At 45.1% G+C, this 27167-nt stretch overlaps 2 protein-coding genes across 2 annotated transcripts in view; both read right to left on the bottom strand.

Moving 5' to 3' along the window:
- Positions 1 to 27167, bottom strand: part of LOC311518888 (uncharacterized protein) — a gene marked incomplete at its 5' end in the record, with an annotated part of 42160 nt that overhangs the window by 9646 nt on the left and 5347 nt on the right. The window contains one exon of the mRNA XM_084624952.1: positions 3033 to 3079. Coding sequence (XP_084481078.1) covers positions 3033 to 3079 — 47 coding nt within the window. The remainder of the gene's footprint in view (positions 1 to 3032; positions 3080 to 27167) is intronic.
- LOC311518592 (uncharacterized protein) lies at positions 9148 to 11877 on the bottom strand. Its single transcript, XM_084624513.1, has 2 exons — positions 10590 to 11877; positions 9148 to 9664 (listed from the first exon to the last, which is right to left on the bottom strand). Exons 1-2 carry the CDS (start codon positions 10987 to 10989, stop codon positions 9210 to 9212), a joined length of 855 nt encoding a protein of 284 aa, XP_084480639.1. The 5' UTR covers positions 10990 to 11877; the 3' UTR covers positions 9148 to 9209.

Below are 27167 nucleotides of genomic sequence, written 5' to 3'. Positions count from 1 at the left end.
ATAAATGTGTTAGTCTCTAAGGTGCCACAAGTCCTCCTTTTCTTTTTGCGGATACAAACTAACATAGCAGCTACTCAGAAACCTGAGAAAAGAAAGAATCCTCCCCTCTGCTTACAGCAGCTGCCCCCTGAATGACAAGCACTGTCTGTTCTGGAAGCTGCAAGAAGCCAGTGGCCCGGACCAGTGCACAGAGGTGCCTGGCACCTGAAAACCAAGTCCCTCCCTGTCTCCGTCTTCCTCCTTTTGGTTATGGCTTGTGCAGGGGGCAGGGAAGAGCAAGCAGGAGATGACGAAAGGTACATTTCTTCCAGTTCACATCCTCTTCAGGGATTTTAGTTCATAAAACCAGATGATGTGTTTGTTTTGGAAAGACGTCAGCTGTTTACAGCTCATCTTCCGTTCGGGGTGGAGGCCCAAAGCCCCATAGGAACTGCAGACAGACAGACAGACGATGATCTGGAGGCAGATTTGGTGTCCCCTAGTTACAATCAAGCCTACTGTATTCTAGTGTCAGAGAGCCCTGGGAAAAAGCTGTGTGCCTGCAATCACATGCAGCTATCGTGCTCTGCTTCCTCCCTGTGCACACAAGGACCTACACACTCCTGTTTTGAAAACAGGCCTTGTAACACTTTCAGATCAATCCTGTAAGAATCTCTGTAAAAACCAGGATCTCTATTTGTTCCTTTGCCAACACAAACTGGAGTCCTTTTCTGGCCCCTAAAGTAAAATTTCAACAGGATTCTCTTCATAAAAATACATTGACTAGAACAGAGGCTTTATGATTACAAGTTAGGCTCAGAGGGTGGTGAATTTTATGAGCAGCATTAAAACAAAAAGGGCATATTAGCCACCTTTATGGGATTTCGTTCTTGAACAAATGGTTTGACACCCAAGAAACATAACCTAGGAGGGTTGGTTTGCATAGATTAGAATAAAGGTCCAATACAATTTTGTTTTGTTTTAAAAATAAAACTCTACCAGTCTAAAAAGACTAGGCGATGTCACTATTTAAACAAAAGCTGGATGGATATTCTCAATAGGCCTGAATCTCCACTGCCTTTCAAATGGGGTAGTCATGTATGGGTCTGAGTCTCCACTCATGTAAATCAGCATAATTTCACTGACTTCAGTGGAGCTCTGCAAGTTTATACCAGCTGAGGATCTGGCCCTTATATATTTGCACATTGGTTGTAAATGCCATCATTCTGATTTGGTGGTGTACTACACCCACTTTGCACTGTGCATGGATGTAAATAACTTGACAAGGAGCAGGGCAGTGGAGAATCAGGTCCACTATATTTATATAAATAAATAACAATAATTTTCTGGACAGGCTCACAAGAGGTCAGCTAATGAAAAGTCGCTGAAAGATGGAGGGATATCACCTGAGATAATTCGTCGCCTTTTTAAGCTACTTTTGAACCCAGATCTATCAGTTATTTCTATGTATGTATGTATTCTCTTTTTCATCCCAGTAAACTCAGTGAATTTACCAAATTCCAGCTGTGTGGACTGTGTTTTCAATGTGAAGTTGTAGTTCTTTGAGGATAATTTCTATGACATAAGTCCAAAGCTAACCAAGTACACAGTTCTTTAAAAAATCTGCAATAGCAACTTTCATTAACTCCCCATGCATCATACCTAGCACTACAAAAATCACATTCCTTTTGAGTTATGGATAAGGTGTTAATATTCTTGGCTGAGTGGAAACCCAGCAAATACCTTTGACATCTACATTGGCTGAGTTTCTTGTTGGAGTTGCCAAGCATTCTTTGTATGTCAAACTCCAGGATTTATATGCTGGGAAACACACAATATTTTGAGGTTGTAGAATTAACAAGTTTTGCAAGGCAAGCTTCCCCACCCTAATGTGATACTGTGCTTCAACCCTGACATGGAGGGCTCAGCTGGAAGTTGAATGGCTAATTGGATTTTTATGTCCACTTTGCTAACAAGTGTGTCAAGCATTTGTGATGGTGGATTTCTTTGAGGTTTTTTTTCTCCATATTAGATGCTTGGTTAAAAAATGTGGTTTTCAAAAGCACTAAACTATTAAATAGCACAAGAAACTTTACATCTTAAACTAGAACACTCCCCATTTCTCTTCCCTTCAGCAACTCAAATCAAAATTCCATTTATTTTAGTAACCTAACTCAGGGGTGGGGACTTGTGACATGGTCACTTGACCACTCAGAACTATACTAAAGCCACCAGCGCAATGTTGCCAACCCCAAATGTTAAAAAATCCCCTCAAAAATGAGACTGACTTTAAAACTATGGGATTTTTAAAAATAAAATAAAATTGGGGGGAGGGGCTCTCTTTAATTGCCTTTTAGTTTTTGAGTCTCCAGAGAGCACTTGGGACACATTTTCAAGCATTGCTTTGCAACCATGAAGAACAGACCCTAAAAATAAATAAGAAAAAGCTGAGCTTCTTGCATAATCACACTTCTCCAATAGCTGGAGTTTTAAGAAAAATATTGAAAATCTCAAAACTCAGGTAGTGCTGTCCCAAAAGGATGGGTAGATGGCCTGAACTCTTACTGCCTGGAAAATGACTGAGGACTCATGCTTTATGCATGGCAGCATGTTCCCTGCTGGTGTGGAGGAAGTCAACGCCAACCAGGAGTGGCAGTTGGGGTTGGTTTGTTTTTTTGGTTGATTGGTTGGGGTTTTTTTGGGGGGGGGAAGGGGTGTTACTAAAATACTTTTTAAAAATTAGACAGATGGAAAATTTAATTATGATAACATGCTCAGGAGATTATATTTTGTTGGAAAACTACAGTGCAAGGCTTGCAGATATTGATAGGGTCCCATTCATTTAAGTATAAATACCCTGTGGCAGGCTTCAGGAAACAGTCTGCATGAAAGCGAGCAGTGCAGACCCAGTTGCAGATGCTGTGGCTTGAGGAAGATGTAAGCCTTTTCCAGGAATGCCATTATTTCAGAAAACACCTTCTTCCAAGCAGTTCAGAGATTTAGAGTTTTCAAAACATTGCTCATATCAGAGGAAAAAGACAGCATTTCATTACCTGACATTCCCCAGGTGTCTTTTGTATCCCGCTGCGGTGGGGATTTCCTACAAAGTATGAAATTCATGAAAATACATATTTAGATCATGGAAAATAACACACACACACAGTCCTTTATTTGTTTGGAGGGGAGCCCTTAGTTTATTGTGCTAATAGGTATATAGGCATTCTTTCAAACACTGCAGTCTTTACGCACACATAAATACTCATTTTGGAATGGGTGCTCTGTGCACAGTTACGTCTGACCCCTGTGAGAGCACACAAGTGGGGGAGGGCTCAAGAAGATTGAGCCCATTGTTCCTCCCCTTCACAAAGATAGCTCCCTGTTAGCGTAATGACACACTCCCTGGGTCATGAGCAGGGCTTTGAACCTGGGACCTTCTGCACCAAAAACACAGGTCTCAACCAAAGGGATAGGATACAGAGGGACCTAGACAAATTAGAGGATTGGGCCAAAAGAAATCTGATGGGGTTCAACAAGGACAAGTGCAGAGTCCTGCACTTAGGAAGGAAGAATTCCATGCACTGCTACAGACTAGGGACCACATGGCTAGGCAGCAGTTCTGCAGAAAAGGACCTAGGGGTTAGAGTGGATGAGAAGCTGGTTATGAGTCAACAGTGTGCCCTTGTTGCCAAGAAGGCTAATGGCTTCTTTTGGGCTGTATAAGTAGGAACATTGCCAGCAGATCATTCCCCTCTATTCAGCACTGGTGATGCCTCATCTGCAGTACTGTGTCCAGTTTTAGGCCCCACACTACAAGAAGGATGTGGAAAAATTGGAAAGAGTCCAGCGAAGGGCAACAAAAATGATTAGGGAGCTGGAGCACATGACTTACAAGGAGAGGCTGAGAGAAGTGGGACTGTTTAGTCTTCAGAAGAGAAGAATGAGGGGGGATTTGATAGCTGCTTTCAACTACCTGAAGGGGGGTTCCAAAGAGGATGGATCTAGACTATTCTCAGTGGTAGCAGATGACAGAACAAGGAGCAATGGTCTCAAGTTGCAGTGGGGAGGTTTAGGTTGGATATTAGGAAAAAAACTATTTCACTAGGAGGTTGGTGAGGCACTGGAATGAGTTACCTAGGGAGGTGGCAGAATCTCCATCCTTAGAGGTTTTTAAGGCCCGGCTTGACAAAGCCCTGGCTGGGATGATTTAGTTGGGGATTGGTCCTGCTTTGAGCAGGGGGTTGGATTAGATGACTTCCTGAGGTCCCTTCCAACCCTGATATTCTATGATTCTATTAAAAGAGCTAAGGGAGTAACAGCTATTAGCAGGCAGCAATGGTCTGTTGCTCTCTATGTGAACTATCTCTGAGAGGAAAATGTGACATACCTTTGTCTAGTGTGTTATACTAGTGTCCTCTGGGTATTAGCCACCCTAATACGTGGGTAGGGAATACGGGGAAAGAAAGAGGACCATGGCCTTCTCTCTGCTCTACACTGCTAGCATCCAACAGGGCGATGTGCTTTCCCTGCCATTTGGGGTGCTCCAGATGTCATTGTGCCTCCCAGAGCTCTCTGTGCCTCTAAATGTCCCCCAATATAGGCTGTGCCTTAAAAGGCATGCTGGCCCTTAACGTGCACAGGAGTTACTAATGCTGATCAACATTCATTTCATGCAGAGAACTTCTAATGAAGCCAAGGAGAATCTGGCATGAGACAGGACTGAGGAGGAATAGCATGTAAATAGCCTTAGGAAATGTTGTATTTTTTGAGTGGTTGCTATGTGACTACTTTTCAAAGCGAACTGTCTCAACTTTTTATAGTCCTCCCCCTCCCATCCAGCTAAGAACGCCATTGTGAGCTAATCTCTCATATCTGTAAGGGAAGAATATGATTCTTTTTTAATTTCTGGAAGAAACAAAATCACTGAAGATATGCCAAGATTCAGACAAGAGTGGAATTTTTTAATAGCTGTTATAAACCTCTTAAAATAGGGGTTTATTGTGGACCAGACAGACTCTTAGAGGCATTGCCAGTTATCACTAAAGTGTATGTAAGACAAAGGAGATAATTTTTCTGACCTTTTTTTTTTTTAAATGAAGAACAGCTTATTCTCTGACATCAGCTATGGAGTTGAAACGGAGGGAACCATTCTTGCCATACACTTCTCTGAATTGGGCTGAAGATCTGACTGCAGTCATTATTGAAGTGGAATTTAAAAACACAATGTACTAATACATCCCTACCTTGAAAAAACAGAATTAAAATATTAAGAGGAAAGTCTTCATTTTTAGCTGGATGTGACCCCACCCTGTATGTATCATTGTTTATTTGTAAGCTTGTTTCCTTTTTTTCTTATCGGAATCTTTCAGCTGTAAATTAAAATAAAGACCCAAGCTATGACGCAGTTACAGGGCTCTTGACTAAGTGATGTGAGGAGTTCTTCATGCAGAGCTTTGAAGCAGGTTTCATTAGATTAATAGCTGGATAATTAGTGGGGGAAACAAAAGATTGCTGTGGTTTTGTGGGATAGTTTACTCTTGGTGTAACTCCACTGAAGACAGTGGAATTAGACCAGGGATGAAGTAGGCCCAGTTTACAATAAATAATTTTTATATATTGAATTGTTATAGCACCCTTCACGCGTTGGACTCGAAAATGATGTACAAATGACGAACAACCCCATGCTCCCCTTGAGCAGAGATGATTCTGTACTCATGGTTTGTGGCTGGGATGGATGTAGGCATTAGGACGGCTTCTTTTCCCCTAACCCCATAGACATCCTCTTTTTGTGAATCCAGGGGGTTTAAGATGTACAGATTTGGAGGTAGCGGGGAGGGCAAAGGCTAGGGGCAGGAGGGTGCAAGCTGGGAGCTTGGCCAAGCTCTGCCAGATCTCACAGCCAAGCATATGGGCCTAAGAAGGATACATTACTGAAGTCTACAGTTTGTGCCTTCTGGAGTTTGTAACTCTCCCACACCCACCAAGCTAATAAATGAGTTGAGGGGGATTCTGAGGCTAACCAGCTCTCGGGGAGCCATAATCTGTCTGGCTCCTGAAGAATCTGTGCTGTGCCGGGTAGTAAAAGTGAGTGGCTGGCTGGCAAAAGAGCTTCTACTGTGAAACCTGTCTTGCAGCTAGTCTCCTGGGATATGTATGGTTCTCGGATCTCTGTACATTTGAAGCTTGGAACCTTCAGCTTCTGTGAGTGGGATCAAACTCCTGCACCTGACAAGAGACTTTGCAGGCTACAACTCACTGAGTGCCCACTCCCCGATGTGTGTAACAGGCTAGCAGTGTTTGTCTGATACATTGCACTTCAGTAGCAGGTGTTCAAAAGGATAAATGGGTTCTGCTTACTCACTGAAGCAGTGGCCTGATTACTCCACTTGGATATATGGTAAGTGGGGTAACTTGTGGGGGTGGAGAGGATCTAGGGTGTGGGCAGTGCAATTTTGAGCAAGGTACTCTACGAGCAGCCAAGTGTGGAAGAGAAGATTACAGCTAAACATTGTTATCTTATTGTTGAATTCTTGATTAATAAAGGCAAACCCCAGCAAAGGGTCAAGTTTGTATTTATCTAGGGCAGTGGTTCCCAGACTTGTTCTGCCGCTTGTGCAGGGAAAGCCCCTGGCGAGCTGGGCCGGTTTGTTTACCTGCCGCGTCTGTAGGTTCGGCCAGTCGCAGCTCCCACTGGCTGCGGTTCGCTGTGCCCGGCCAATGGGGGCTGCAGGAAGTGGCGCAGGCCGCATTGGCTGGGCACAGCGAACCACGGCCAGTGGGAGCTGCAATCAGCCAAAGCTGCAGACGCAGCAGCTAAACAAACCAGTCCAGCCCACCAGGGGCTTTCCCTGCACAAGTGGCGTCCCAAGTTTGGGAAACACTGATCTAGTGCACAGGAATCTGCTTACAACACAGCACAATGGAAACACAACCATGCAATCTGGTTTCAGGTGACACACTTCCTGCTGAAGCAAAAACAAAGAAGCCCAGAACAGGTCAGTTGCAAGCTGCAGCTATACAGAGGAGTAGTAAATTTTGTTACCTCATTTCTGTGCATAACTCCTGTTCATGATAAAGGATTTATCTTGACACCTGTTTGCTCATCAGTAAGATACTGCAAAGGCCATCCTCACAGAGCTCTGTGCCTCCAGACTGGCTGCCGAACACTTGCAGCCTCTTCTGGCCATCCATCAGCATAAGTCCTGCAGAAGTATCCTGCACAGGCTGTACTGCTGACTTCTCTTCATATGAGGTTAGTTGATAGCAATGACGTGATAAACTATTAATGTATCCCAAAAATTCCATGGGATTATTATGGAGGACAATGCCACAGCTGCAGAAGTGAAAGAAGCACTGCAGTCCTATGACTAAGGCTATGTCTACACTACGAAATTAGGTCGATTTTATAGAAGTCGATTTGTAGAAATCGATTTTATACAGTTGATTGTGTATGTTCCCACTAAGCACATTAAGTCAGTGGAGTGCGTCCCCACTACCGTGGCTAGCATTGACTCACGGAGCGGTGCACTGTGGGAAGCTATCCCACAGTTCCCGCAGTCTCTGCTGCCCATTGGAATTATGGGTTACGCTCCCAATGCCTGATGGGGCAAAAACATTGTCGCGGGTGGTTTTGGGTACATGTCGTCTGTCTCCCCTCCTGCCCTCCCTCCATGAAAGCAATTGCAGACAATCATTTTGTGCCTGTTTTCCTGGGTTACCCGTGCAGACACCATAGCACAGCAAGCATGGAGCCTGCTCAGCTCACCGCTGCTGTTGCGAGCATTGTAAACACCTCGTGCATTATCCTGCAGTAAGTATGTGCAGAACCTGGCTAAGAGATGGCAGCACGAGGACAATTGTGAAGAGGTCATGCATACAGACGTTCCTGAAAGCACAGATGTGGCAACTGGGACATCATGGCAGCATTGGGGCTGGTTGATACAGTGGAATGCCAATTCTGGGCCTGGCAAACAAGCACAGACTGGTGGGACTGCATAGTCTTGCAGGTATGGGATGATTCACAGTGGCTGCGAAACATTCGCATGCGTAAGGGCACTTTTCTTGAACTCTGTGAGTTGCCTTCCCCCGCCCTGAAGCACAGGAATACCAAGATGAGAGCTGCCCTGACAGTTGAGAAGCGAGTGGCAATAGCCATGTGGAAACTTGCAACGCCTGACTGCTACCGGTCAGTCGGGCATCAATTTGGAGTGGGCAAATCTACTGTGGGACTGCTGTGATTCAAGTAGCCAATGCAATCACTGATGTTCTGCTATCAAGAGTAGTGACTCTGGGAAATGTGCAGGTCATACTAGATGGCTTTGCTGCAATGGGGTTCCCTAACTGTGGTGGGGCAACAGACGGGACGCATATCCCTATCTTGCCAACCAGTACATAAACCGCAAGGGGTACTTCTCAATGGTGCTGCAAGCACTGGTGGATCACAAGGGACGTTTCACTGACATCAATGTGGGATGGCTGGGACAGATGCATGATGCTCGCATCTTTAGGAACTCCGAGCTGTTTGAGCAGCTGCAAGAAGGGACTTACTTCCCAGACCAGAAAATTACTGTTGGGGATGTTGCAATGCCAATAGTTATCCTTGGAGACCCAGCCTACCCCTTGCTCCCATGGCTCATGAAGCCATACACAGGCACCGTGGACAGTAGCAGTTCAACTATAGACTGAGCAAATGCAGAATGGTGGTGAAAGTGCCTTTGGACGTTTAAAAGCTTGCTGGCGCTGTTTGTTGAATACGTTAGACCTCAGCACAACCAACATTCCCATTGTTATTGCTGCTTGCTGTGTGCTCCATAATATCTGTGAGAGTTAGGGGGAGACATCTATGGCGGGGTGGGAGGTTGAGGCAAATGGCCTGGCTGCCAATTTTGAACAGCCAGACACCAGGGCGATCAGAAGAGCACAGCTAGGTGTGCTGCGCATCAGAGAGGCTTTGAAAACCAGTTTCATGTCTGGCCACGTTACGGTGTGACCGTTGTGTGTGTTTCTCCTTGATGCAAACCCACCCCCTTGTTGATTTTAATTCCCTGTAAGCCAACCACTCTCCCCTCTTCGATCACAGCTGGCAAAGGAAATAAAGTCAGTATTATTTTGAAACTATGCATTCTTTCTTTATTAATTAAAAAAAAAAGAGAGAGATAATTGATGAGGTAGCCCGGGTGGGGTGGGGAAGGGAAGGACGGAAGGACAAGGGCACACTGCTTATTGCAGCCACACTACAAATCAAAACTGTTTGAATGACAGCCTTCTGTTGCTTTGGTCATCCTCTGGAGTGGAGTGGCTGGGTGCCCGGAGCCTCCCCCACCGCGTTCTTGGGCGTTTTGGGGCAAGGAGAATATGGAACTTGGGGAGGAGGGCAGGCGGTTGTATAGTGGATGCAGCGGTGGTCTGTGCTCTTGTTGGCTTTCCTGCAGCTCCACAAGACGCCTGAGCATGTCCATTTGCTCTCCCATTAGCCTCAGCATCGCCTCCTGCCTCTGCTCTTCGTGCTCACTTAATGCTTTCCTGGACTCTGCCACTGAGTGCTTCCATGCATTCAGCTGTGCCCTATCAGTGCGGGAGGACTGCATGAGCTCTGAAAACATGTCATCGCGAGTGCGTTTTTTTCGCCTTCTAATCTGAGATAAACTCAGGGACGGAGATGATATGGGGAGCATAGAAACATTTGCACCTGCAGGGGGATAAAAAGGGAGAGTAAAATTTAAGATGATACATTTCTGAGAACAAAAGGGAGACTCTTTCACAGTGAATCAAACAATTCACAGCAGACAGCACATATGCTTTAGGTACAAGGTCGCATTTTGCCTTTTATATTGAGCGCCTGCTGCTATGGTGACACATCACACACATCTAGGCAAGAGAATTCGGTTTCCAGGCAGCCATGGTAAGCCAAAGGGTACACGGGGTTGACTTCTAATGCCTTCATAACATGTGGGAATGTTTTCAAACTGCAGCATCCTCCTTTCCCATAGCAAGCAATGCCAGTTGGGTTTCCCATTTAAAAGGAGGGGCTGCAGTTTTCGGGTGGATGTGCAGCACACACCTTCCCCCACCCCTCTGCATGGCTATTTGGGATGATCCCTTCACCCCTCCCCCTGCCACATAGCTATGCGATGATCCCTTTTAGCCAAGTGCAAACAGCCCAGCATGAACGGGGTCCTTTTACTGTTCCCTTACAAAAAGTCCCCTATTTCAACCAGGTGACCATGAATGATATCACTCTCCTGAGGCTAACACAGAAAGATAAAGACCGAATATTGCTTGAATGTGACCAAAACCCAGGACCATTCGCTGCCATGCTTTGTGCTGCAATGATTCCAGACTGCTTGCTACTGGCTTGGCATGGTAAAGTGTCCTACCATGGAGGACGAAATAAGGCAGCCCTCCCCAGAAACCTTCTGCAAAGGCTTTCAGAGTACCTCCAGGAAAGTTTCATGGAGATGTCCCTTGAGAATTCCCACTCCATCCCCAGACAAGTTAATAGACTTTTCCAGTAGCTGTACTGGCCATGAATGCATCCCAAGTCTTCAGGGCAAATCAAACATTTAACACTATTGCTTTTAAACCCTGTACTGTAGTTATGAATGTGCACTCACCAGAGCTGCCTTCTCCACCTTCAGGGTCAGGGATCCTGCCTTGGGAGGGTATTGGCTCCAGGGTGATGAAAAGGTCCTGGCTGCCAGGGAGAACGGATTCACCGCTTGCTTGCTGCGCATTCTCCTTCTCCTCCTCCTCTTCTTCATCCACAAAATCCTCCTCCGTGTTGCGTGAGACTGCCCCCCTTGCAGGTGTCCATGGACAGTGGTTGGGAGTGGTAGGGTCCCCCACTAAAATGCCATGCAGCTGATCATAGAAGCGGTGTGTATGGGGCTCTGACTCCTTTGTCTTTTGGTAGGCTTGCCTTAGCTCCTTGACTTTCACACAGCACTGCTGTGTGTCCCTGTTGTAGCCTCTGTCTATCATGCCCCGTGTGATTTTTGGCATGTATATTAGCATTTCTTCTTTTTGATCGGAGTTCTGCCTGCACAGATTCTTCTCCCCCTACAGCGATCAGATCCCGTATCTCCCTTTCGGTCCATGCTGGAGCTCGTTTGCGATTCTGGGGGGACTGCATGGTCACCTGTGCTGCTGAGCTCACCATGCTGACCAAACAGGAAATGAAATTCAAAAGTTCCCGGGGCTTTTCCTGTGTACCTGGCTAGTGCATCGGAGTTCAAAGTGCTGTCCAGAGCAGTCACATTGGAGCACTCTGGGATAGCTCCCGGAGGCCAATAATGTCGATTTGTGTCCACACTACCCCAAATTCGACCCAGCAAGGTCGATTTTAGTGCTACTCCCCTTGCTGGGGAGGAGTACAGAAGTCAATTTTAAGAGCCCTTTAGGTCGACGGAACGGGGTTGCTTGTGTAGACGCATTCATTATAAAATCGACCTAATGCGGCTAAATTTGACCTTACCCTGTAGTGTAGACCAGGGCTAAGAGAGAATCTGGTGTACCATTAGAATCATGCATCAGAGTATGTCGATATCCACACAGAGCAAAGAGGACCTCAGGTTTGAAAACATCATCCAACGATTCATGTACAGTGAACACCATGGAATTCCATCGATCTACTTGGAGAATATAAAGGGCTGAGTCAACCCGGAAAGGAAGTGAATCTATGATTCCTGGGACTCTAGACTGAGTGACCATGAAGGTGTTTCATAGATTTTAAGGTGATACGGAACCATTATGATCATCTAGTCTGGCCTCCTGCGTAACATAGGCCATACAACCTCATCCAGTAATTTCTGCATCAACTCCATAACTTCTGTTTGAGCTATAGTGTATCTTTTAGAAAGACATCCAGTCTTGATTTAAAGACTTCAGGTGATGGAGCATCTACCACATCCCTAACTAAAAAGAAAAGGAGTACTTGTGGCACCTTAGAGACTAACAAATTTCTTTGAGCATTAGTCTCTAAGATGCCACAAGTACTCCTTTTCTTTTTGCGGATACAGACTAACACGGCTGTTACTCTGATCCCTAACTAAGTTGTTCTAATGGTTAATTACCTCACTATTAAATATTTGCACCTTATTTCTAGTCTGAATTTATTTAGCTTCAGCTTCCAAACACGGGATCTCATTAGGCCTTTTTGTGATAGATTAAAGAGTTTTCTACTATCAGAAATGTCTTCCCTCTGTAGATACTTGTAGACTGGAGCAAGTCACCTCTTTATCTTCTCTTAGATAAATGAAATAGATTGATCTTCTTAAGTCTCTCACTGTAAGGCATGCTTTCCAGATCTCAAAATCATTTTTCTAAGTCTTTTCAGAGCCCTTTCCAATTTTGCAACATCCTTTTTGAAATGTGGACACCAGAACTGGACCCAGTATTCCAATGATAGTCTCATTCATGTCATATACAGAAGTAATACCATCTCCTTATACTGAAAAAGATGTGGAGAGTGAGGGACGGAACTGAACCTGATTCTTTCCTTTGTTAAGTTGCAAGTGCTGACAAGGTTTGTGAAAATACTGTGATTTGTGATACATTGTGATTTTCCTACCTAAAATAATGGGGACAAATTTTCTGCTGTATAGTTCAGCACAGCTCCATTGATTCCACTGCTTATGGCAGTGATTATTTAGCCCAGGGGCAGTGTTCCCCCTAATTTTTCCCACCCATGTGCAGAATGAATTTTGTTATGTGCACCAATATGGAGGTGATATGTGACACATCACCTCCATATTGGTGCACATGATAAAATCCATGTGTGGGGGTGGAGCCGAGGGGTTCAGAGTGTGGGAGGAGGCTCAGGGCTGGGGCAGAGGGTTGGGGTGCAGGGGGGTGAGGACTCCAGCTGGAGATGTGGGCTCTGGGGTGGTGCCGGGGATGAAGAGCTCAGGGGTAGGGCAAAGGGTTTCGGTGTGTGTGGGGGGGGTGAGGGCTCTGGCTGAGGGTGCGGACTCTGGGGTGGAGCTGGGGATGAGGGGGTTGGGGTGCAGTGAGGCTCCCCAGGGCTACAGTGGGGATAGAGGACTCCCCCCAGCTCTCTCTCAGTGCAGCAGCACCTGGGCTGGGGGGGGGAAGGCACCTCTCCCCTGGCCGCAGTAGGTCCAGGCCGCGGTGGGTCAGGGCCAGGGGAGGGGCACCTGTCACCTTGAGGAATGGTCCCTGGGTGGCCTTTGTTATGTGGGAACATTCTGCAAATAAGGCCTCATGTACCAATAGACACAACAGGTTTTCCCCTTGTTGATTTTACACCAGTTAATACCCATCACATTTTGCACTCTCACAGCTGTCTGATTTACATGCACGGATGCACGTTACCCATCGTTTGCACACCCGGACATGAACTGGATGCACCATAATTAGAGAGATCACTTTAAGACTATCACAGATTCTGAAGTTTATTCCAATTGCTTTGCAAGCACTGGTGCTCATAAAACAGTTCATTCCAATCAGAGAAGCATCTAACGTGGCTTCATAAGCCAATTTGTTCAAGACAGTGAGTATCAGACATACATGTCAGACATACGCATTGCTCACCTTTGGGAAGAACAGGCAAGCTCACTGTAGGGAGGGCACACACCGTCTGACCAAATCACAGACCATCATCTTCCCTGTGGGTAACTGAGGGATTTGAAAGGTTTATGTATTATTGACATCGCTACCACTGTCATCCTATCTTCCTGACAGTAGAGCCTAGTGATGATGTGAATCACGAGCCTTGGAAAATGGCAGAAGTGAGGCACTTCTAGCTACACAAAGGAAACTTTTCTCATCCCTGCTGGATCTGGTCCTCACTATGGAATTGCTTTTCCTGGCAATCACTGGGCTAGATTGTGGCTTGGCATGCATGACCACAGGAAGGAGTTAAGTTGCCATAAAGCAACCCCTTACTCCGTTGTGCTAGCTATCCAAACTGCAGGTAGCAGTGTAGGGAGTAAAGCAGCTGCTGCATTCCCCCAATGTTCAATCGGAAAGGAGAGGACAGGATGGGGTGAGTGGGCAGAGTGCCCCGCCTCAAAAGTGTTTGCTACTGTAGTTTACTGGTGCTCCGGGGGAAGTATGCTGCACCAATACAGACCAGGTATAAACCTGGTGCAGACTTCTTCCTCCTAGAGGCAAGGGAGACCTTGAACAAGACAGACTGTGACGCCCAGAATCACAGTCTGTCTCCTGATCTGCTCCCGGTCAGTGCAACAATGTGCTGCCACTTGCTCAGGGCTCATGGCAAGACCATGACTGAGCCCATAGTGAGTGCAAAGGGATCTATTTCGAGATAGCCAGGTTGCTGTTGAAAACTATCGATTTTGAGGAGCTAACCACTGGCATGGGTTAGGTGCCGCACACTGCATTTGTTTTAGCATTTTGGCTAACCCTAAAATATACCCTTTCTAACTGGACAGAGTGTTGCAGACAGAGTTACTTCATTCAGCAGAAGCAGAGCCTTGAAAACTTGTAGCGGTAGAGTGCAAACACATGAGGCTGAAACTTGTTTTGCCTGAGTTTTGATTATAAGCCCTCATGTGTTCCATGCTGGTTTCCTCCCTCCTTTTTAAGAAATGGCAATGAGTGAATTGAATTTTGGTTAAAGATGCTGGCCTGACAGCCTTGAAGACTGAAGTTCAGAATATGCTGTGGCAGTCCAAACTTCCCCTTCTACTTCGCCAACGTGCCTCAGTCCTACTCTGAAGGGAGCACTCTAGGAGCAGAAGACTAGCTCTGTCACTGGCCTCCCTGCTCAGACTGCCTATAATGCTACTAATTAATGCCAATAGTGATGGTGCACATTGTGACATGTACACTTGGTTGCTAGGAACTGATCTGTGGCCATGAGCCTATTTCACACAACCAACCAACTAGTAACAGCTTCCATCTACTTCTCACTTAAGCCAGGTTAGAAATCTTTTTCCTAGAGGTGCAAGGCTTTGGAGCCCATTACCAATCTCCTAAGCCTTCTAATTGCTGAAACATAATAGTGATCTCAAGCAAAAGAAATACAGAATACACAATAGTACTTATCATGAGCTTATTAAAGTATATTTTTATTGTTGGCTTACACTGCACTCATAAGAGTAACAAATATAAGGCATCTGCATGCCCAAAAGCATAATGTACAGCTATGCATCAGGTAGTCACCCTTCCTATTATTCATGAATTTATTTTTCCTTTTGGGTCACATGTCTGGAATAAGATAAGGCTAGTACATTTTCAAGTGATAATAAATAAATACAGAATTATATAGAACAAAAAAGAACAACAAATCCTGAGGACAAATCCCAACAAACAACATTCTCAAGGGACTTCCCTTTGTCACCATTTTTAACATTTAGGGTCTTTTACTGTTCCATTTTATACTGTATTGCCTGTATGTATGTTTTCCCCTTGACTGTTCAGCTGTATATTCCAAAAGAGAAGTCCATACTGAATAAGATTCCTGGGATTTAACCGGAAATGCATAGATCGCTTTCCCCATGATCACTGTGGGCCTGATCCAAAGCCCAGTGAAGTCAGTGGGAATCTTCTAATAGGTTTTAGATTAGGCCCTATGTGCCATACATATTAGAATTGCGTGTGCTGGGAACATAGAAAATTCTATTCCACTATTTTCCTATTTGAAAAGGGGACACAGTCTGCACCAGGTTCCTTTTTTAAATTGTTTTTACAAAGTATATCCTAAGTACAATTTCCTCTGATGTAAACATAGCTGGTGTTTGTTTCAATATTCTTTTAACAATGTTTATAATGCTGGGGGCAGAACCATAATATGTTCCCATGAACTCTTTCTTTTACTCTCTTCAGCAATCTTTGGCCAGATTCTGATCTCAGATACTTCTGGAGTAATACCACTGAAGTGAAGTCAATAGATTTACTTCAGATTTGCATGGGTGTAACTGGGTTAAGAACTGGGCCCCTAAAAGTCACTAGTCTCCATGGAGAGGACAAGGTTGGGTATATGGGAATTTCTACATGATCTTGTATTAGACTGTTATAGGGTGTGTTTGCATACATATAAATAATTTCTTACATATAGTGCTATATATTTTTAGTCATTCCTTTAATTCTAACTGCATATTTTACATTTCCCCACATCAGGAAACATCTTTTACTTAACTCATTGTTTTGGTTTTATTCAATATTGGATCAAACCCCTAGATCTAATCACCCCCAATCTATAAGAAATGTCTATGAATGGAGACCATCACAAAAGCAATATCCATTTTAAATAATTATATGTAATCGCCAAGTGAGTTTCAGACACTTGATATACAAGTGAAATCCACAAATGCTCCCCCATCATCCCGCACACCTGATTTCCTATCTTGAAATACTGGTGTCAGATTCTTTCATCATGTACAAATGCCACTTTTCTATTCTAAGCTTCCATTTACTGGAGATAATTGAACCATTCTACTGCATTGATCTGTAAAGTGCTTTGCGGTATCTTCAGTATGACAGGAGGCAAAATCAAATTCTGGTCTATAAACTACTAAAAAGTTCATCTCTTTGGTGAGAGAATCATCATTCTCTAATCTCAGTTTTCTTGCCAGTGTCTTCCACATGGTAACACAGAGGGGCTGGAAGGATTTTTGGGACTGGAAAAATCAGCAAAGACTAAGGTGGCTGAGAACCCCCAATTGACAAGATATCCCTTTCCCTCCAATCCTATCTCCTTTTAAATATTTCCTGATAAACATCTCGATCCATTCCTGAGAGCAGATGCCTTTAAAAAAAATTCCAGGATTGTATTGATTGCAAAGTGAGGAAGGCTTCTGCGGTTTATTGTGAAACCCAAACTCTTGCGTATTGCTTTTACCACAGAGGTTTCCTGATGGATTTGGAACTGATCCTTGCAGAGGCCTAGCATACAGCATGGTCTTAGCCAGACAAATAAGGACACAGATGCAGCTAGCTCTCCTACCAGCAGTTACTGGTTAGAGAAATTTCAAAAGAAAACATGTAACATATGTCATGTAGGTGAGATGTCAGAATCTGGTTTGCTAGATCAATGGAGGATTTTCCATTGGCCATTGTTATTATGGACTCTGAGACACAAGGCCCGATTCACTGCTTCATTACACAATTTTTACACAAGTAAGACACCATGGATTTCAATGGGTATAACGCAAGGGTGGGCAAACTATGGCCTGGGGGCCACATCCGGCCCTTCAGTTGTTTTAATTCAGCCCTCAAGCTCCTGCCAGGAAGTGGGGTCCATGGCTGGCTCCGCTCTGGCGCTCCAGCCAGGGAGCAGGGTCGGGGTCTTGCCCCACTCTGCACGGCTCCCAGAAGCAGCAGCATGTCCTCCCTACAGCTTCTAAGCATAGGGGCAGCCAGGGGGCTCTGCACGCTGCCCCTGCCCCAAGTGCCGCCCCCGCAGTCCCATTGGCCGGGAACCACAGCCAATGGGAGCTGAAGGGGTGGCGCCTGCAGACAGGGTAGTGCGGATGTAAGCAGTGTCAGGATGAGCTCCACCCTGACATCTGGTGGTGAGGTGTGGCAAGTTGTGGAAAAGAACTTCAGGGGCCGATCTCATTTGCATAGGCACACCCACCACGCCTAGAATGAGACCATAGCTGCCCAAATGGTCACTTTGGCTGCTGTGGGATCCCCAGTGTCTCTGTTATTGGGGCAGGAAGAATAAATTGTTATTACCCTGATTATGGGAACTGTGCTTGGAACTGTACGTGGCCTTTTGTTATGATGGAGGGATTCACCATCAACTAAGTAGCACTCGCTAGGCAAGGGTCATGGGTTCCAAAACTGTGTGAATGAAGAGAGGCTGGGGACAAGTAGTAATACTTGGTGGCATGGGCCCCTTGGTGAGGGCCTTACATGCTAATTGCACTTCCTCCTCTCTCCACTGTGGAATATCAGAGCTAATTTTGATTTCATTAGAAGTCTAGTTATAGGCTGCTGAGCTCACTTTGGGCTGACAGTGCACCAGCACTGAGGCTCCCCTACTACAAGCTGAATTCACCTACGAGCTGAAATCACTGAGTGTTGTGTTAAGTAGTGGGGGAGCTTGAAGATATATTGTGGAGCAGTTTGCGGGACGGCTGGTGAAGCAGTTCGACGCGGAGCAGTGTGTGGATGGCAGGAGCTGCTTGTGGGCTGTGGAGCTGAGCGAAGGAGTTCGTGGGGCGGCTGGCGGAGCGGAGCGCAGCTGAGCGAAGGAGTTTGTGGGGCGGCTGGCGGAGCGGAGCGCCGCTATGGAGCGGTCAGCTTCAGATCATGTAAGGTGCCTCTTACCCCCGTCCCATTTCCACCCAGGTTGGGAGGTAAAGCTCTGCAGATAAACTTTCGAACTCTGGGGCTGCCCTGACCAGGGACAGAGACTTTTGGGGCACTGGACTTTTGGGACTTTGGGTGATTTGGGGTTGCTGGACTCAAGAACCAAAGGGAAAAGGGCATGCCCCAATTTGCCTGGGGTGGGTTTTTTTTGCTCATGGGTTGTGTTATGAATCCTGTTGGTGGTGTTTCCCCAACATAATGCCACATTGCTTCTCTCTGTTATTAAAAGGCTTTTGCTACACTCAGACTATGTGCTTGCGAGAGGGGAAGTATTGCCTCTTGGAGGCGCCCAGCGGGGGTGGTATATATTTGTCCCAGGTCACTGGGTGGGGGCTCGAGCCGGTTTGCATTGTGTTATTGGAATGGAACCCCTAGATATTGAACCCGGCCCTTGTTGCTGCCAACTCTGACGGGCAGAAGGGTTACACGCAGAACTGCCTGGCTGCACCTCTGGGTAGGAGCTGGAGGGAGGACATGCAGCTGTTTCTGGGAGTTGCTTGAGGTAAGTGCTGCCTGGAGCCTGCCCCCCCAACTCTTCTCACGCCCCGGCCCTGATCCCCCTCCCACCCTCCAAACCCCTCAGTCCCAACCCCGAGCACCCTCCTGAACCCCCAACCCCTCATCCCCAGCCCCACCCCAGAGCCTGCCCCCCTCCACAGCTGGACCCCTCCCGCCCCCCCAACCTCCAATTTCATGAGCATTCATGGCCCGCCATACAATTTCTATACTCATATGTGGCCCTTGGGCCAAAAAGTTTGTCCACCCCAGGTATAAAAGAATGGTGAACCAGGCCTATAGCCTTCAAAACTGAAAGGAATCCTCCAGGCATTCTGAATAAAGCAGCCTTCCAGCAAGTGATTATCTACTGTGTGTTTCTTGCTTGGTTGTTGATGCTTTTCCTTTTTCAGAGGACAAGTGTATTGGGCTAGAGAGTTCTGAATTGAGCTAGACTGTGGAGGGGCAGATCCCCAGCCACATCAGGAAGGCGTTAAAGGAGAACGATCAGCCCCAGCCCAGCACACCTATGAGGCCTGTTGCACTTGGAGGTGGGCAGGTTCTTAGGAGGAAGGATCCCTGCTCAGTGCAGGGTAGCACTCTGAAGAAGCAGACTGCAACTGAGAGCTCTCTAGTTCCCAGCTCCTGGAAGGTGTTTTTGACTGACGAAACAGCTTGAGAGCCTTGTCTGCCCAGGCCTTCTCAGAAAGAAGGAGGGCTGGTATTTTTTTTTCTTTCTTGTGTGGCTTCCTGAAGGCCCAGCATTCTGCTGTTTATGAGTAGTGGCAGCATATTGATGCTGTCAACCCCAAGACAAGAGCAGTGCCTACCCTCTCCTCAAGAGGGTGCTAGAAAGGTATATTATAGGAGGTTTTTGTAAAGCCATATGTTCCCAAAGGTAGGAATAGAGCACTGTGGCCTGGTACTGTCATTTTGAAAGGTAAGTGTTTGGAGCAGTATCTGCAGAAATTAACCCCACAATTAAGACTTAATTATGCAATACAACATCTCACTTAATCTTGTAATGATGCTATGTTGTGATGAAAGAGTTCCTAACAGATGGCTTCAATTCTCCAAGCTCTGATGCATTGTTAATTTCAGAATGCTACAGGAATTTAAAAGCAAATGTCTCCCTACCTTGGCAAGTCTGATAAAGCAGTAGCAATCTGTCCTCAAACTATGGCAGGCAGGATTTGTGACAAATCAATTTGTGTATTCCCATGCAAACATGCCCACGCACAAAGTGCTGCCAAATGCACAAAGGACTAAAGTGTGACTTGGACTTTACCCCCATGCCAGGGAGTAAGAACTGTTTACCCCTGCTTGGGATACACAGACCTGGGATCCAGACACACAGGAGTAAATTGGGCTATTGCCCACTTATGCCTTTCCCTGGAACAGGTGGATGGAGAGGATCAGCAAATGAGTGGACTGTATATTTGACAGTGTCTCTTTTAAGTACCATAAGAGAAATGCATGTTGAAGTGAGGCAATTTTGGAGATAAAATGAGAAAAAATAAAAAAAGGAAAAACACTCAAAAGGGACCAAAGGGTATATTTTTAAAATCCCTTGTCCCCCTGACACCTTATTTGAGTTGCCTTAAGCTTTGCAGAAAAATTCTACCCTATGATGAGCTGGGACATCTGGATTTTCAGATCCACTAGTGTATGTGTCGGGGTTGGCGCTTCAAAATGCATAATGGGATGTTAGGGCTTATCTACAAGGGGACATCCAGGAAAATTAATCTGAATTAACTAAGGGAGTGAATTTGAACCAGATTAGTTAAACCACATTAAATTCCTGTGTGAACACCCGCATTCAGAATTAACATGGCCTTAATCGGGTTTATTTTAAAATCAAGGCTATGTTCATTCTGAATGAGGGTGTGCAGATTGGGATTTAATACGGTTTAACTAATCAGGTTCAAATTCACACCTTTAGTTAATTTGGATTAATTTTCCTGGATGGCCCCTGGCATGATGTTTGTCTCAAGCTTCATTTATGGAAGGATTAGCTTCTCTCCTTTATGCCAGAGTTTCTGAAACTGTGGTCCATGTGATGATATGTGGAGCACTTGCTGGTGGTTTGCAAAAAACTAGCTGGACACATGGTCCCGGCTCGCCCCCTTTTTCCTGGTTGCTGAACTGTATTCCAAGGAAGCTAAAAACAAATTGTGTACACTGGTAACATTTTTTCATGTTAGCAAATACTGTATGTACAACAGTGATATTGGGTAAAACTTTCAAAAGTGTCAGTGACTTATGAACCCAAGTCCCATTTTCAAAAGTGACTTCGGAATCAAAGTCCCATTCACTTGTATGTTGACCTAAGTGCTTAAGTCACTTTTGGAAATGGATTCCTAAGCCACATAAGCACCTTTCTGAAAACTGTACTTGTTATGGGATTGCAAATGGGAGGGGAGGTTGGTCACTAGACAATCTTTGTATTAAAATATGGCTCTGTGGTGTATTGAAAACTATTAAAGCTACCAGTTTAAGGGCCATGCTGTAGAGAAGCATGTGATTTGCATCTTCAGCAGTCAGTCTGTAAACTCTGTAGCAAGATGGAGTGAGTTGTGCCTTCGGTAGAAGACTACTCTCTCTCTCTCTATTTGGCGATTGTGTGTTAGAGTTCTGGATTCTTAGAAATAAAGCAGTTTACCTTACAGCCTTTCGGGAAGCGTGTTTTGTTTTGTTTGTAACTCTGTGTGTCTGCCATGAACATAACAGGTTCAACTATTTCATAAAAGCTTGTGAGGGATCTCTGCTACCTGAGGAGATAGGAATCTTCATAAAGCCTCCCTCAGACTTTAAGGCTTTGATCTTGCAAACACCTAAGTATGTGAGTAATTTTACTCATATGAGAAGTCCCAGTGAAGTACATAAGTATCTTCAGGAGAAGGGTCTTAATATGTTGATATTAGTGATAATGAGGCGCATGCATGTTGCATCTCAAGTGAAAGCTCTGAAAACCAGAGCAGCTCTTTTTTGCATGCAAATATATGTGTGTGGGTGTTTTAAAAATCACTTGAATAATCCTTACCTGTGTGACTAATAAACAACACTCAGTGGGCCCTGACTCTGCAATTGGTTCCATGCATGGGCTCAAGGGTCCATACACAGAGCTCCACTGAAGTCAAGTGGGGCCCTGTACAGGTAAAAGCATCCAGCTGTGTGGAGAGCTGCACAAAAAGAATCACATGGACTTCACAGGGTGTCAGCCAAGTGCTCGTGTTTTGTTAACTTACCTCACCATTTTCTATTTGGAGCATATGAGAGAAAACCTTGCTACAGTGGTATTTCCCTGTGTCACTTTATCTTCCATAATGTGGGGTCTGATCCAACCAAAGTTGCGCAAGGAAGGATGTTTTGAAGGATGAACATAATAAGATATCTGGCCAGAAGCATTTCTCATGAAATACATAAAATGTTAGACCCATTCATGGAAGTCTAAGACAGGCTTCCTTACCACTTGGGGCCTATATAACACCCAGGTGGTGGGACCAGGAACTCTTGCATTACCTTTTTATTTACAATCTTGAAAACAAGATAATGCAATGACTGCACGGGATTTTCAGTTAGATTCCCCATATGTTTGTTCCAGCTCCAACTAAAGTCTCTCTCATCCACTCAGCAGGGCTGCAGGAACTTCTCCTGCCACAGAGAACACAAAGACTCTGCACCCTCAGTGCTCCCCCAATGACTGCCTACCTGTATGGTGCTGGAGGGAGAGAGCAGGAAGAAGACGACAGAGTGCCTCTGGGTCTCCTTGCTGAAAGGGGGAGACAGGCTGAGATGGAGAAAACAGGCTCCCTCGAGCCCTTGTCCCACAGGCATGTTCCCCAGAGTCCCTGTTCCCTTGTCTGGACTCACAGGCCTCTGACAAATGTCAGTCCAAGGCACTCTTTCTAGATAATCTCTATGCACAGAAACAAGCCCATCCATTTCACTGGAACAGGCCAAGGGAAAGGCTGTTATAACTTTTTTCAGAGTAACAGAAGTGAGCTGTAGCTCATGAAAGCTTATGCTCAAATAAATTTGTTAGTCTCTAAGGTGCCACAAGTCCTCCTTTTCTTTTTGTTATAACCGTGTATACTTTAGTAGTCTAGTCATTCACCAGTAGCTGATGTACTTGAACACTACCTCTAGCACATAGGCTGGTGGGTCCTTAGCTCAGTGGGGCCTTACTGTAGTAAGTTTGAAAACCACTGCACTAAGAGGCTGATTCCACTGTGTTCATTAGACCAGCCTACATGAGGCACAAAGCTGGTGATAAAGTCCAGGGTAAGGGCTATCTTAGGGAAAAGAATGAGATTGATGATCCTTCCCTACGGGAAGGCAGGGTGTCCGTTTCAGATGAACAAGCTGCTGTTAGGTCTGTGTGTGACAGTTTGTGACCTTATATTCACCAGTTTTACAAGACTATTATAAATGTTACACAAAGTATGCCTGGTGAGGTATCACTTAAACTCATAATCTGCTGAACATTATTTTCCTGGTAAAATGTGCAAGATGCACATTTCTGGAGAGAAGTCTGGGACTACAAATCTGCTGGTGTTACTTTGCAATATAATTCAGGAGTGGCTGACCTTGAGCACACCTATAACTCAACTGGGAGTAATTTACATGCTAGAGGGTGTGTGAACAGGCCAGCCGTGGTAGCTCTCACAGCAAAGCAGTGTAAAAGGCACCCCAAGTTGGAGAATTGAGGGAACACAGCAGTCAATCAATCCAGATTGTACCCTGGTAATGTCACAGTCTGTGGTCAAGAAATGCTCTCCTGACATTGTCTACCACTTTGCCTCTAATTCATCCATTTCAGATATGATAATAGACAATGGTAGCAAGGCAGCTCCGGCATGATCTGGAATCTTTGCGTTTCTGGCCTGGAGCTAAATTGGAGACAGTTTGTGTGGTTGTTTATCTCCTAGCAATAGACACAGACAGATATTATTGTTTGATTTTTGCATTTGCCGGTAGCCTTTGATATCACCGACTGCAAAATTTTGGTGAGTTGACCCTGAAAGCCCCTCCGCCCAGCCCAGCCAGGAGCCTCTCCCCTGGCCCCAAGCTGCTGTGGCGAGAGAGGGCGGGGGAGTCCTCTCTCCCACCACAGCCCGAGGGCAGCCTGCATCCCAAACCCCTTATTCCGGGCCCCACCCCAGGGCCTGCACCCCCGTGACCCCAACCCTCTGCCCCAGCCCTGAGCCCCCTCTCGCACCCTGAACCCCTTGGCCCCACCCCCACCACATGAATTTTGGTATGTGCACCAATATAAAGGTGATGTGTCACACATCACCGCCATATTGGTGCACATAACAAAATTTATTCTGCCGATGGATGTAAAAAATTAGAGGGAACACTGCTCCAGGCGGTGATTTATTGGGCAGTTTGGAGTAGAGTGCTTGATCCCTCTAAGAAAGATATCTGAGCATCTGGGGGTAGGGGAGTTCTCCAGGGAGGAAGTGCCTTTCGAGTAAGAACAGGCCTGTAATGGAAAAAGGTGGCTCTCAGGGCAGAGTAGCCAACTGAGAGACAACTCTGAAAAAGAGACTGGTAACCCTAGTTTGGACACGGGACAAAAGCTGGGCTTAGAAGGCAAAGGACTTGGGGCTGCTTTTGAGGAGAGAAGAACAAGCGTTCAGAAAGAATGGACTACAGACTAAGAATAGCTCTAAAAATAAGATTTTACTTATATTAATTTCCATTACCAGTAAAGGGAGCCCCTAAGTCGAAGGTTTTTTTAAATGGTAAAGGTAAAAGCTTGTTTGGACTAATTTATGCAGGGTGAAAGAGAAACTGAGGCATGATCCAAGGATGGGCTCTTGGACAGGTAGGGACATAACCAGGGCTGTCTCAGGGTATGTCTACATTGCTATCTACTCATGTTGCTGAAACCTATGTTGCTGCATTTTCAGTGCTATCTGTAGTCATGCTAGCTCAGGTAAAGCTAGTGCAGGTATGCCTACCCAAACTGTAATCACACTAAATTATGCTGGGGGATGCTCCAGCCCCCAAAGCAGCCCCAGGAGGGGGCAAGTGTGGCACAAAGCCAACATAGGCATGGCTTCCCCTGGTCTGAGGTTTTTTCCAATAGCACCCTCTGAGCCTAAAATGCTCCCCTACTTGACAGGGGTACTGGATGGATTAATTAATTAATTCATACTGGATTATCAGATGCTATGGTGTGGGGGCTATGTAAGTACATAGAGGGAGATTCACATTGTAGGGGTATTCCTGGATCCTTGATTGATCCTGCAGTCCCAGGTGGCATCAGTGGCTAGAAGTGTCCTTTTTCATTTGATTCCTGCTCAAAGACTGTAACTACTTCTCTTTTATATGGACCTTGCCTGTGTCATTCAGGCCAACTAGATTAGATTACTGAAATGTACTCTACGGGGAGCTATGCTGGAACAACACTTATTAGGTGATGCTGAATGCAGTGGTTTGTCAGCTTAATGGCCTTGCTTTAGGCAGATTGTTACACCAAAGACTGCACTGGTTCTTATTCACTTCTGGGTGTAATTTAATTCAAAAGTTTAAAAAACAATTTGTAAACAATGAGTGGGGAACTCATTGCCACAAGATATTATAGCAGGCATGAGTTTAATAAGTTTCAAAAAAAAGATTAGACATATATAAGAACATCTGCAATTACAAATTAGACAGGATAAAATATTTGAGAGATATAAACCCTTATGCTTGAAGGCATAAGTCAATCACTAACTGATGAGTTTTAGGAAGAAATTTCTTCTTTGGGCAGACTATTCCACAATTGTCCAGAATGGATTTTACTCTGAAGCACTGGGTACAAGCCACCATTGGAGACAGGGTACCAGCCTAGATGGATTGCAGGTCTGATTTCTAAGGTCACAGCACCATGAACCGTTACCACAACACATGGGAGTCATTGGCCAGCAATCTTCCTCCATGTCTTGCAGTCTTTGCACAGCCTTGAGTTGTGTGCCATGCCACATCCCATCCAGTCAGCCACATTATCAAACCACACTTGTTGTGGGCACACCCTGCTGCTGGCCCCTGTCCCTACAAAACTAGCTTCAGCAACTTTCCTCTGCTCTTCCAGCCCACATCTCCCACAAACTCAAGTTTTCTTTCTTTTGGTGATATTGGCTATCACTCCAGTTATGCTGTAAATTCAAGTATTACCCATTTGTTAGTCATGTGAAAGGTATAGCTAATGCTCAGCAAGTGCCTGTAGCATTTCGATTCAAGGGCAGAAAGCCTCTTAATGTCCTGTTTCCTTAGTGTCCATGTCTTACTTGCCTATAGCAAAATGCTGAAGACAAGAGAGTGCATCAGTTTCATTTTACACTTCATAGTAATACCTTTGCTTCTCCAAATTTGGCTGACTGTTGCTAGAGTAGCAGTCATGAGTCCAATTCTATGTCAGATTTCTAAGGGTTGTTTAGTGTCACTTGTAGTGATGCCACCCACATATCTGGAGTGCTCAATGCACTTCAGTGTCTCTTCAGATTTGGGTAGGTATACCTTTGCCATTTCAACAGAAGTAGATGTCACCACCGTATTTGTGGTTTTGTGTGATATCTTTAGAACTAACTTCTCTGCTTCCGCTGCTACTCTTTGTAGCAATTTTTGTACTTCTTGCAATAGTCCAATCAGGTCAATATCAAAAGCACAGATGAATAATTTTTCATTCACCAATGGGAACACTCTCCTGTAAGTTTCCATCAGTGGCTGTTCTTAAGATTTCTTCAAGATAACAGTTGAAGAGTCAGTGATAGCATGCATCTCTGTCTGACTCTGATCCTCAGATCAAACCAATTATTCTGCTCACAAACACTGAAGCTGTCATGCTTCTGTAGAGATTTTGTCTCAGCCTTATTACATTTTCACCTGCTCCGACCAGCCATAGGATTGCCTAGATAGATTTGTGCCATATGCTGTCAGATGCCTTCACAAAATCCACAAAGACATGCACCACCTTCCCATCATTCTCCAGCACTTTCTCACATAGCGCATGCAGATTGAATATTTGCTCCACCCATAGTTGAGCTATGTGGATTGAGAGACACAGAATCTTGAAATATGCTGGATGCTCTTGCCCAGTCTCTTTCAAAGATTGCACACTTTTTTTTTGCACTGTCTACTTGCTCGGGAGCTATTAATAGTTGGTTATTAACATTTTAATCTCTTATCCTTTAAACAGGAACAAGCATTATTACATCCCTCTATTCGGCTTGTGATGTTTTATCACACAAATACTACTAACAACTTCCTGGCTAAAATCTATGCTTTATGAATTACTGAACAAAATCCAACTAATTGAGTTCACACTGATGCCTGGCAAAAGGATATTAATAAGCCCAATAACTTGTATAAATAGAGTAAAAGTGAAAAATCACAGGCTCTTG

The sequence above is a fragment of the Lepidochelys olivacea genome (assembly GCF_965140295.1).
Source record: "Lepidochelys olivacea isolate rLepOli2 genome assembly, chromosome: 3".
In the NCBI taxonomy this organism is placed as follows: domain Eukaryota; kingdom Metazoa; phylum Chordata; order Testudines; family Cheloniidae; genus Lepidochelys; species Lepidochelys olivacea.
Note: the sequence above shows the minus strand (reverse complement) of the source record. Positions and strands in the feature narration are given on the sequence as shown.